The 12,281-nt window shown below is 44.7% G+C and overlaps 1 protein-coding gene across 1 annotated transcript in view; it reads left to right on the top strand.

Moving 5' to 3' along the window:
* The window catches only part of LOC140718718 (uncharacterized), a 145,523-nt gene that overhangs the window by 81,925 nt on the left and 51,317 nt on the right, over positions 1 to 12,281 (top strand). Inside the window, exons 8-10 of the mRNA XM_073032815.1 lie at positions 1,431 to 1,532; positions 2,385 to 2,489; positions 11,424 to 11,534. Coding sequence (XP_072888916.1) covers positions 1,431 to 1,532; positions 2,385 to 2,489; positions 11,424 to 11,534 — 318 coding nt within the window. The remainder of the gene's footprint in view (positions 1 to 1,430; positions 1,533 to 2,384; positions 2,490 to 11,423; positions 11,535 to 12,281) is intronic.

Raw genomic sequence — 12,281 nt, 5'->3', positions numbered from 1 at the left:
TGAGAGCTTTATTGACCAATCTCCTGATTCGGTCTTCGAAGCCCCCACCTTCCTGTGGGTTCACAACACTCAGTCAGTGTCCACTGGTGTGTCTGAAGGGTGTCTCTCCAGACCTGCCTGGCCTGACGAGTTCCTCCAGCATTTTGTGTGTATTCCTCGGATTTCCAGCATCTGCAGATTTTCTCTTGTCTGAGGTAAAGGGGTTGTGAACATTTCAGGTTGAGACCTGATGCAGCTTGTTTTATTTTTACACAAGCATTCACGGTTTGGTTCATATCATTGAAAAACATCAGGGTGATGACCTGGGGGATAACTTTGAATTCCAGTTCATCTTCAAACAGTTCGGTGAGCAAGAGCTGAATCTATTTGTGATTAGTTAAACCAGTTTATCAGACAGGGTGGTCAGGCCTGTTAATCTTGAGTGTATAGTGATGGAAGTTGTACCAATGGGCAGAGTCTCAGGTGAATGAGTTATAGTTATAATGGGGAAAGGGGATTTGGTGATGTGAAGAGGGTTTGATTCAACACCTCAGTAACTCCTGCGATGTGGACAATAAGGTTGGGAATGTGAAAGAGCATTTGTGAGGAAATTAAGAGAAATTCTTTTTCAGTAATGTGGGGTGTGAAGAGGGTGGGAATTTAGGTGGTGGGGTGCAAAATAAGAAACCAGCTCTTCCACCCCCCTTTTCTTGAGAGCAATTGGAAATGAACAAAAGCCACTACAAGAGAGGTGTCCTTGGATCGTGTGCACTGCTCACCACTGGATGTCCTGGACAACCTCTCCCCTTATCTGTATTAAATATCCCAGCATTTGGACAGTTCAGCCTGTACCCTTGAGCTGTTTCGTTTCAATGTTGGAATAAGCCACTGCCTGATGCTGTGAGCAGCTGTTCCAGTCCTCGGCATCAGAACAGGATTCACAGTCAAACAGTGGAACCTCAGTGTTACAGCTGGGGTTGGTTTTTGTTTACACTGGCAACTTGATGTCAGTCTCAGCCCTTGAGATCATGAGGGAATACAGCAGAGAATATTGACAGTGGGCTGTTGCCTTATCTGCTGGACATGTCCAGAGGGAAGCTGCAGTCTATCTGTTTCCACATGCACAGTCACTGGCTGAGGGTTTATCTAAGTTATCAAATGTAAAACAAATCCTGGTAGCAGCCACAAACTGTGTTTTGTGTCTCTCTGAGCTCCCCATTTGCTGCAGTGGTGAGTGAACTCCTGAACCTCCTTCAATCCAAAGCTCTGACATCTGATCCATTTCAGAGTTGTTTGGGTTGCTTGATGTTTAGGACATGCAATATCATCACCAATCGAAACAACCCTGAGTCAAGCTCTGTTACCGGGACATTTGTCCATTGATGCATGTGTTACATCATTTATATTGTGTGGTTATCAAATGTTGTAAATTTCTTTTTATTTTTGAAAAGGTTCTCAGATAATCGCAATTTGGAGGAAGTTGAAAGCCATCAGTGATATTGTCCTCATCAATTGTTTCATCATTGCCTGGATTGTCAGCGCTACGATTTTTGGTATGTGGTCAAATAAACTTGTATGAAAGTGATGAACTCAGTTCTCTGCAGGATGGTTGGAATGCATTGAGTATCTCAGTCAGTACATTGTAAGATGTTTTATCAGGACCACCAGCATCTGCAGTCCTCAGACCCACAACTGGGTGACAATGAGCATTATGTATGCGTCAAATAACCACATGCATGTCAAGGTTCCCTCCAAAAAACAGCACTCTCTCCTCGAATGTACCCTGACCACATCATTGATATCAGCAAGAACTCCCTCTTGCAAAAGTAATGGGAAAAATTAGTTGAATAAGTGTGGAATGGAGCCAGTAAGCAATTGTACCCACCCACCCCTGCGAGGGTTAATGACTGAGCCCGGTTATCAGTGGTAGATGAATCGGAAATTGATATTTTAAGATTGAACTTGGGGGATTCAGTGAGTTTCCAGTGAAATTGTTGGACAGCCACATAACCAATCATTGTGGATGTCAGGAGAGTCAAACCATGGACCATGTGGGATGGCTGGCTGCAGTGTCGTGAACTCCTCACGGTGTGGCCATTGGAACACCAGAAGATGCAGCCAGTGCAGAATATTGACAGCAAGTGACCAGGATAGATTAGACTGCAGGGAATAATTCAGGTCTGGAATAACAGGTCAGCATGTTGTTATCCCACATCGGAGGCCATGCAGAGTCAGTTGGTTCAGTCATGTAGACAAAGTTAGCAAGTCTGGGCAGAGGTTGGTACATTTCCTGCCCTGTAGAGATAAGTGGAATAGTTTGGTTGATTTTAACAATAGACAGCTGTTATGGTCATTTCTATGATCAATTGTTATGTTTACTTATTTGAATTTATTTTTAATTACAGGCATTTCCACCGCGGGAGCCGTCAGTATCGTCTTGTCGATCGTACTGCCAATTGTGGTCATTTTAATTCTGATGTGTCGGAACATAAAAGAGGATTTGGACAAAGGTATCTGTCATTGTATTTTCACACTTGTGTATCAACTCCAGTCACATCTCCAAGTAATTCTGGATTCATTTTAATAAAAAGATTTAAAAGAAAAAAAGCTGAATAATCCTCACCCCCACCGAACCCTCTGGATTCCTGTGACCTGTGGGATGAAATTGTCTGACATTTTTCCCAGTTATGAAATTCTGATTTACAGTGTCACCACACTGGAATGATTCTGGAGTCGCCTCTGATCTGACTCCAGAGGGTCTTTAGAAAAAGTAGTCTGGAGAGGAACGTGTCTCAGCTCACTGGTGTTTGATCATGGTGTTGTCAAATTTCAGCATCATATCAGGTTGGTGTAAAGGATCCCAATGATGATGAGGTGAGGAATGAGTATTTCTCATCCGTGATACAGTTGGGTGTGGGAAGGCCTCTCCTTCAGGCTGTTAATAATCTTGCTTAGATATTTGATTAAATATTCTTGTTTCAGACTGATACAGCTAAAAAGCACAACTACTTCCAAGGTCAGTACAGTCCACAAAGATGTCTTAATGCATTTAAACTAACTATCGCTGCTTAAAACTGACGGAAACGACTCTGATTTTGGATGGAAGCGCCCACGGAGGAAGCGTGGCTGTAGATCGGGGTTACAAAGTGTGTTTAAGGAAATGGGGTTTTAAACTCCCGATACCGATTATCTTGCTGGCAAATGTGCAGTCTCCAGTGAATAAAATCGATGATCTCAGAGCCAGCGTGCTGAATCAGAGGGACATTAGGACCGTGTGTGTCCTTTGTCTCACAGAATCCTGGTTAACCCCTTCCATACCGGATGCAGCGATTCAGATCGACGGGTTTACTATACACCGTCAGGATAGATCTATCAAGTCTCTCAAAAGCAGAGGTGGAGGAGTATGCCTCATAATCAAGTCTTCTTGGTGCACAAATATATCAGTGATGTCCCAGTTCTGCTCATCAGACCTGGAATATCTAGCAGTTAAGTGCCGTCCTTTTTACCTACCACGGGAGTTCTCCGGGGTCATTTTGGTAGCAGTATACATTCTGCCTCGGGCCAATGTCAATCTGGCTTTAGATGCTCTGAGCAATGGGATCAACATGCACGAAACAGCGCATCCTCATGTCTTTACCATTGTTTTGGGAGATTTTAACCAGGCTAGTCTGAAAAAATCGCTAAGCAATTACCATCAACAGATCACTTGCAATTCCAGAGGAAACAACACACTGGACAACTGTTACACCACCATCAAGGATGCCTACCGTGCTATTCCACACCCTCACTTCGGGAAGTCTGATCACCTGGCTGTACTTCTACTCCCTGAGCACAGGCAGAGACTGAAGACTGCAGCACCAGCAGTGAGGACCAAGAAGGTTTGGACAAGGGAAGCACAGGAGCGTCTACAGGACTGCTTTGAATCGGTGTACTGGACTATATTCAGGGATTCATCTTTGAATCTGGATGAGTATGCTGCAGTTGTTACCAACTACATTAAACCCTGTGTGGATGAGTGTGTGCCTACAAAGACTTACTGAACATTCTCAGACCAAAAGCCATGGATGAACCAGGAGGTACGTCGTCTGCGGAAGGCTAGATTTGTGGCATTCAAGACTGGCCATCCAGACCTGTACCAGAAAACCAGGTATGATTTGCAGAGGCACGAGGAAATCTGCAGATGCTGGAAATTCAAGCAACACACACACAAAATGCTGGTGGAACGCAACAGGCCAGGTAGCATCTATAGGAAGAAGTACTGTCGACGTTTCGGACTGAGACCCTTCGTCAGGAGTAACTGAAAAAAGAGATAGTAAGAGACTTGAAAGTAGGAGGGGGAGGGGGAGATCCAAAATGATAGGAGAAGACAGGAGGGGGAAGGATAAAGCTAAGAGCTGGAAAGTTGATTGGCAAAAGTGATACAAGGCTAGAGAAGGGAGAGGATCATGGGACAGAAGGCCTAGGGAGAAAGAAAGGGGGAGGAGAGCACCAGAGGAAGTTGGAGAGCAGGCAAGGAGTTATTGTGAGAGGGACAGAGAGAGAAAGGTAGGGGGAGGTGGAAATGAATGAATGGATAGATAGATAGATAGATAGATTGATAAATAGATAAATACATTATGGGGTAGAAGGGGAGGAGGGGTACTAATGGAAGTTAGAGAAATCAATGTTCATGCCATCAGGTTGGAGGCTACCCAGACGGAATATAAGGTGTTGTTCCTCCAACCTGAGTTTGGATTCATTTTGACTGAAGAGGAGGCCATGGATAGACATATCAGAATGCGAATGGGATGTGGAATTAAAATGTGTGGCCACTGGGAGATCCTGCTTTCTCTGCCGGACAGACCGTAGGTGTTCAGCGAAACTGTCTCCCAGTCTGCGTCAGGTCTCACCAATATATAAAAGGCCACACCGGGAGCACCGGACACAGTATACCACACCAGCCGACTCACAGGTGAAGTGTCACCTCACCTGGAAGTACTGTCTGGGGCCCTGAATGGTGGTGAAGGAGGAAGTGTAAGGGCAGGTGTAGCATTTGTTCCGTTTACAAGGATAAGTGCCAGGAGGGAGATCGGTGGGAAGGGATGGGGGGGACGAATGGACAAGGGAGTCGCATAGGGAGCAATCCCTGTGGAAAGCAGAAAGGGGGGGAGGGAAAGATGTGCTTGGTAGTGGGATCCCGTTGGAGGTGGCAGAAGTTACGGAGAATTACATGTTGGACTGGAGGCTAGTAGGGTGGTAGGTGAGGACAAGAGGAACCCTATCCCGAGTGGGGTGGCGGGAGGATAGGATGAGAGCAGATGTGCGTGAACTGGGAGAGATGCATTTGAGAGTAGAGTAGATGGTGGAGGAAGGAAAGCCCTTTTCTTTCAAAAAGGAAGACATCTCCTTCGTCCTGGAATGAAAAGCCTCGTCCTGAGAGCAGATGCGGCAGAGATGGAGGAATTGCTAGAAGGGGATGGCATTTTTGCAAGAGACAGGGTGGGAAGAGGAATAGTCCAGGTAGATGTGAGAGTCCGTAGGCTTATAGTAGACATCAGTAGATAAGCCGTCTCCAGAGATGGAGACAGAAAGATCAAGAAAGGGGAGGGAAGTGTCAGAAATGGACCAGGTAAATTTGAGGGCAGGGTGAAAGTTGGAGGCAAAGTTAATGAAGTCAACGAGCTCAGCATGCGTGCAGGAGGCAGCGCCAATGCAGTTGTCGATGTAGCGAATGAAAAGAGGGGGACGAATACTCGGATAGGCTTGGAACATGGACTGTTCCGCAAAGCCAACAAAAAGGCAGGCATAACTGGGACCCATATGGGTACCCATGGCTACACCTTTAGTTTGGAGGAAGTGGGAGGAACCAAAGGAGAAATTATTAAGAGTAAGGACTAATTCCACTAGATGGAAGGGAGTGGTACTAGAGGGGAACTGGTTAGGTCTGGAATCCAAAAAAAAGTGAAGAGCTTTGAGACCATCTCAGTGGGGGATGGAGGTATATAGGGACTGGACATCCACAGTGAAAATAAGGCGGTGTGGACCAGGGAACTTAAAATCATTGAAAAAATTCAGAGTGTGAGAAGTATCGCGAACATTAGGTGGGAAGGGATTGTACAAGGGGGGATAAAAAAGTGTCGAGTTATGCAGAAATGAGTTCGGTGGGGCAGGAGCAAGCTGAGACAATGGGTCTACCTGGACAGGTAGGTTTGTAGATCTTGGGTCGGAGGTAGACACGGGAAGTGTGGGGTGTGGGAACTTGCGGAAGATTATTTCAAGGATAAAGAGACAATTTTGAATGAGGTTGGAGGTGACATCGGATGCCTGACAACTCTGGTAGGGTCTGCAAGACATTACTTCCTACAAAGTGAAACCCAATAGCATGAATGGCAGCAATGATTCATTACCAGATGAACTCAATGCCTTCTATGTCCACTTTGAAAGGGAGAACACAACTACAGCTGTGAAGATCCCTGCTGCACCTGGTGACCCTGTGATGTCTGTCTCAGAGGCTGATGTTAGGCTGTCTTTAAAGAGAGTGAACCCTCGCAAGTTGGAAGGTCCCAATGGAGTACCTGGTAAGGCTCTGAAAACCTGTGCCAACCAACTAGCAGGAGTGTTCAAGGACATTTTCAATCTCTCACTGCTACGGGCAGAAGTTCCCACTTGCTTCAAAAAGGCAACAATTATACCAGAGCCTTAGAAGAATAACATGAGCTGCCTTAATGATGATCGCCCAGTAGCACTCACATCAACAGTGATGAAATGCTTTGAGAGGTTGGTCATGACTTCACTGAACTCCTGCCTCAGCAAGGACCTGGACCCATTGCAATTTTCCTTTTGCTACAATAGGTCAAGGGCAGATGCAATCTCAATGGTTCTCCACACGGCTTTAGACCAGCTGGACAACAGAAGCACATATGTAACGATGCTGTTCATCAACTATAGCTCAGCATTTAATACCATCATTCCCACAATCCTGATTGAGAAGTTGCAATACCTGGGCTTCTGTACCTTCATCTACAATTGGATCCTCCACTTCCTAACCAGAAGACCACAATCTGTGCGGATTGGTGATAATATATCCTCCTCGCTGACAATCAACACTGATGCACCTCAGTAGTGTGTGCTTAGCCCACTGCTCTACTCTCTCTATACCCAGGACTGTGTGGCTAGGCATAGCTCAAATACCATCTATAAATTTGCTAGCGATACAACCATTGTTGGTAGAATCTCAGGTGGTGATGACTGGGCGTACAGGAGTGAGATATGCCAACTAGTGGAATGGTGCCACAGCAACAACCTGGCACTCAATGTCAGTAAGACGAGAGTTGTTTGTGGACTTCAGGAAGGGTAAGACGAAGGAACACATACCAATCCTCATAGAGGGATCAGAAGTGGAGAGAGTGAGCAGCTTCAAGTTCCTGGACATCAATATCTCTAGGATCTAACTTGGTCCCAACATATCGATGCAGTTATAAAGAAAGCAAGACAGTGGCGATACTTCATTAGGAGTTTGAAGAGATTTGGTATGTGAACAAATACACTCAAAAACTTCTATGGAAGTACCGTGGAGAACATTCTGACAGGCTGCATCGCTGTCTGATATGGGGGGGGAAGGGTGTGCGCTACTGAACAGGACCAAAAGAAGCTGCAGAGGGTTGTAAATCTAGTCAGCTCCATCTTGGTTACTAGCCGACAAAGTACCCAGGACATCTTCAGGGAGCAGTGTCTCAGAAAGGCAGCGTCCATTATTAAGGAACCCCAACACTCAGGCCATGCCCTTTTCTCACTGTTACCATCAGGTAGGAGGTACAGAAGCCTGAAGGCACACACTCAGTGATTCAGGAACAGCTTCTTCCCCTCTGCCATCTGATTCCTAAAAGGACATTGAACCCTTGGACACTACGTCACTTTATTTTTAATTCATAGTATTTCTGGTTTTTTTGCACGATTTTTAATCAATTCAATATACGTATACTGTATAAGGTTTATTTATTTATTTTTCTTCTATTTTATGTATTGCATTGAACTGCTGCTGCTAAGTTAACAAATTTCACGTCACATGTCGGTGATAATAAACCTGATTCTGATTTTTGTTTTTAACAACACCTTCCAATCAATTAATGCAAGGGAACACCACCTTCACCCTCTTCCTCCTCAAGTTATAGAAACATAGAAAATAGGTGCAGGAGTAGGCCATTCAGCCCTTCGAGCCTGCACCGCCATTCAGTATGATCATGGCTGATCATCCAACTCAGAACCCTGTACCTGCTTTCTCTCCATACCCCCTGATCCCTTTAGCCACAAGGGCCATATCTAACTTCCTCTTAAATATAGCCATTGAACCAGTCTCAACTGTTTCCTGTGGCAGAGAATTCCACAGATTCACCACTCTCTGTGTGAAGAAGTTTTTCCTCATCTCAGTCCTAAAAGGCTTCCCCTTTATCCTTAAACTGTGACCCCTCGTTCTGGACTTCCCCAACATTGGAAACAATCTTCCTGCATCTAGCCTGTCCAATCCCTTTAGAATTTTATAAGTTTCAATAAGATCCCCCCTCAATCTTCTAAATTCCAGTGACTATAAACCTAGTCAATCCAGTCTTTCTTCATATGAAAGACCTGCCGTCCCAGGAATCAATCTGGTGAACCTTCTTTGTACTCCCTCTATGGCAAGAATGTCTTTCCTCAAATTAGGGGACCAAAACTGCACACAATACTCTAGGTGTGGTCTCACCAAGGCCTTGTACAACTGCAGTAGAACCTCCCCGTTCCTGTACTCAAATCCTTTTGCTATGAATGCCAACATACCATTTGCCTTTTTCACCGCCTGCTGTACCAGCATGCCCACCTTCAATGGCTTGTGTACAATGACACCCAGGTCTCGTTGCACCTCCCCTTTTCCTAATCGGCCACCATTCAGATAATAATCTGTTTTCCTGTTCTTGCAACCAAAGTGGATAACCTCACATTTATCCACATTAAATTGCATCTGCCATGAAATTGCCCACTCACCTAACCTATCCAAGTCACCCTGCATCCTCTTAGCATCCTCATCACAGGTAACACTGCCGCCCAGTTTCATGTCCTCCGCAAACTTGAAGATGCTGCATTTAATTCCCTTGTCTAAATCATTAATATATATTGTAAACAACTGGGGTCCCAGCACTGAGTCTTGCGGTACCCCACTAGTCACTGCCTGCCATTCTGACAAGGTCCCGTTTACTCCCTCTCTTTGCTTCCTGTCTGCCAACCAATTCTCTATCCACATCAGTACCACACCCCCAATACCATGTGCTTTAAGTTTGCACACTAATCTCCTGTGTGGGACCTTGTCAAAAGACTTTTGAAAATCTAAATATACCACATCCAATGGCTCTCCCCTATCCACTTTACTAGTTACATCTTCAAAAAATTCTATAAGATTTGTCAAACATGATTTTCCTTTCACAAATCCATGCTGACTTTGTCCGATGATTTCACCTCTTTCCAAATGTGCTATTATCACATCTTTGATAACTGACTCTAGCATTTTCCCCACCACCAATGTCAGGCTAACCGGTCTATAATTCCCTGGTTTTTCTCTCCCCCCTTTTTTAAAAAGTGGAGTTACATTAGCCACCCTCCAATCCTCAGGAACTAATCCAGAATCTAAGGAGTTTTGAAAAATTATCACTAATGCATCCACTATTTCTTGGGCTACTTCCTTAAGCACTCTGGGATGCAGACCATTTGGCCCTGAGGATTTATCTGCCTTTAATCCCTTCAATTTACCTAACACAACTTCCCTACTAACATGTATTTCCCTCAGTTCCTCCATCTCACTAGACCCTCGGTACCCTATTATTTCCGGAAGATTATTTATGTCCTCCTTAGTGAAGACAGAACCAAAGTAGTTATTCAATTGGTCTGCCATGTCCTTGTTCCCCATGATCAATTCACCTGTTTCTGACTGTAAGGGACCTACATTTGTCTTAACCAATCGTTTTCTTTTCACATATCTGTAAAAGCTCTCACAATCAGTTTTTATGTTCCCTGCCAGCTTTCTCTCATAATCTCTTTTCCCTTTCCTAAATAAGCCCTTTGTCCTCCTCTGCTGGTCTCTGAATTTCTCCCAGTCCTCAGGTGTGCCGCTTTTTCTGGCTAATTTGTATGTTTCTTCTTTGGACTTGATACTATCACTAATTTCCCTTGTCAGCCATGGGTGCACTACCTTTCCTGGTTTATTCTTTTGCCAAACTGGGATGAACAATTGTTGTAGTTCATCCATGTGATCTTTAAATGCTTGCCATTGCATATCCACCGTCAACCCTTTAAGTATCATTTGCCAGTCTATCTTAGCTAAACTTATAAACCATTCAAAGTTCAAAATATTGACGTTCCTTCCTCATGGCCTAACTTTTGCAAGTCCTGGCTAAGTCCACTTTGAGAATAACTTACCCACACAGACTATAGTTATCCAAGAACAGTACCAGTAGCTACTGGTGTTTGTAGTGTAAATGTTCTCTGCTGATTCACAGACAAATTACCAAATGAAGTCTGTCTCTGAGAGACAGGAATCAGGAAAAGGGCCGATGACCCCAGGTTTGGTCAGGATGTTGTGTATTAAAGAAGAGTTTAATGGATCAGGGAGGGATAGAGAGCTTTATTGGGGATAAATTCAAGATAAGGAACAAGACAGCTCAAAGCACAAAGTGATGACGATCAGGTTGTCTCAGGTGGACAGGAGGAAAGGGATGCAGAAATATAGAAACTTGTAGACTGAGAGAGACGGGGAGTGAAATGTAGTCAGTGGTAAATGTAAAGAGCTGTCAGACACACTCCTGTTCCTGGCACGATGCAACATCAGACCCTGATATCTGAAATAAAGTCGCTGGTGACAGTCAGTCTGATGTGCAGGTGTCAGTCAGCTGTCTGGGCATCAACCTGCCCTTCACAAGGAGACTTTCTCTCCTCGAATGTGCCCCTGACCAGATTGTGGATATCAGCCTGAGCTCCTCTGGCTAAATGTGTGGGAGAACTTTTGTGACAAAATGTGGAATCGAGCCAGAGGTTGAGAGTTTCAGTGACTTTCCAGTGAAATTGTGGAGTAACTCCATAACCAATTGTTGTGGAAGTTGGGAAATCAAACCCTGGATCATGTGGGTCAGTGTAGTGCACTCCCAGAGGAGTGGCCATTGCAACACCAGAAGGAGCAGCTGGTGCAGAATATTGGCAGGAGGTGACCTGGAAAGATTGGACTGGAGACCTCTGAGGTCAACTGATCAGGCTCGGGAATTGTCTGTTCCAGGTTTCCCACCGTACCGGACATGCAGTCGATAAGACTGGGCAGAGGTTGGCACATGCCCATCCCTGCAGGATGAAAGTGGAACAGTTTGGTTGTTTGCAACATTGTGCAGCTGTTGTGGTCATTTCTCTGGTGAATTGTTACATGTTTTCTTATTTGAGTTTATTTTCTCTTGCAGGTTATTCCATCAAGGACTCTTTAATTAAAGCCTTGCGGTCCATTGGCCTGACGTTGCCATTGGTGAATGTTCTGTTTCTGTTTTACTTGCTCTACAAGAAGATTTCTACAAGTATGTGACTTTGTGTAATTTACCTTTGTGTATAAGCTCCAGTCATCTCTCCAAGTAATTTGTGACTAATTTTAACAACGACATTAATGAAATGAAAACTTGAAAAATCACCCCCCTTCCCCCACAGAACCCACCCCCCCCCGATACACTGTGACCTGTGGGATGAAACTGCATCATTTTCACCCAGTTGTGAAGTGTTGGTCACAGTGATACCATCTCTTACCTGACTCCAGAGGGATCTTTAGAAGATGTCGGGTTGAGATGAAGCTATCTCAGCTGTCTGGTGTTTGACACGTGGTGTTGTTCAACTTCAAAATGAAATCAGCTGAGGAATGAGGGACAGAATCCCCTTTATCCCAGTGATGGTGAGGTGTTTGCATGATAGGTATCCCTCTGACCCTCGATAGAATTCAGTGTTGGGAGGCCTCTCACCGATCTTTCCTGGTATTTGAAATAGTTTTGTTTTCAACAGCACCTTCCAGATAGTCAGCACAAGGGAACACATTCCCCCTCTTCCTCTCCAAGTTGTAGACTATTCAGGGTTTAAAATATTGACATTCCTTCCTCATGGCCTAATTCAAGCAAGTACTGGTTGAGTTCACTTTGAGATCCACTTCATCTTATGTAGAGGATAAAATTGACCAAGAATAGAATCAGTGTTTGTACAGTAAACACCCCCGGCTGTTTCACAGGCAAATGACCAAATGAAGTCTGTCACCAAGCCAAGTAAAGCAGGATGAGGGCAGA

Source organism: Hemitrygon akajei, chromosome 2 (assembly GCF_048418815.1).
Source record: "Hemitrygon akajei chromosome 2, sHemAka1.3, whole genome shotgun sequence".
NCBI classification, from domain to species: domain Eukaryota; kingdom Metazoa; phylum Chordata; class Chondrichthyes; order Myliobatiformes; family Dasyatidae; genus Hemitrygon; species Hemitrygon akajei.
Note: the sequence above shows the minus strand (reverse complement) of the source record. Positions and strands in the feature narration are given on the sequence as shown.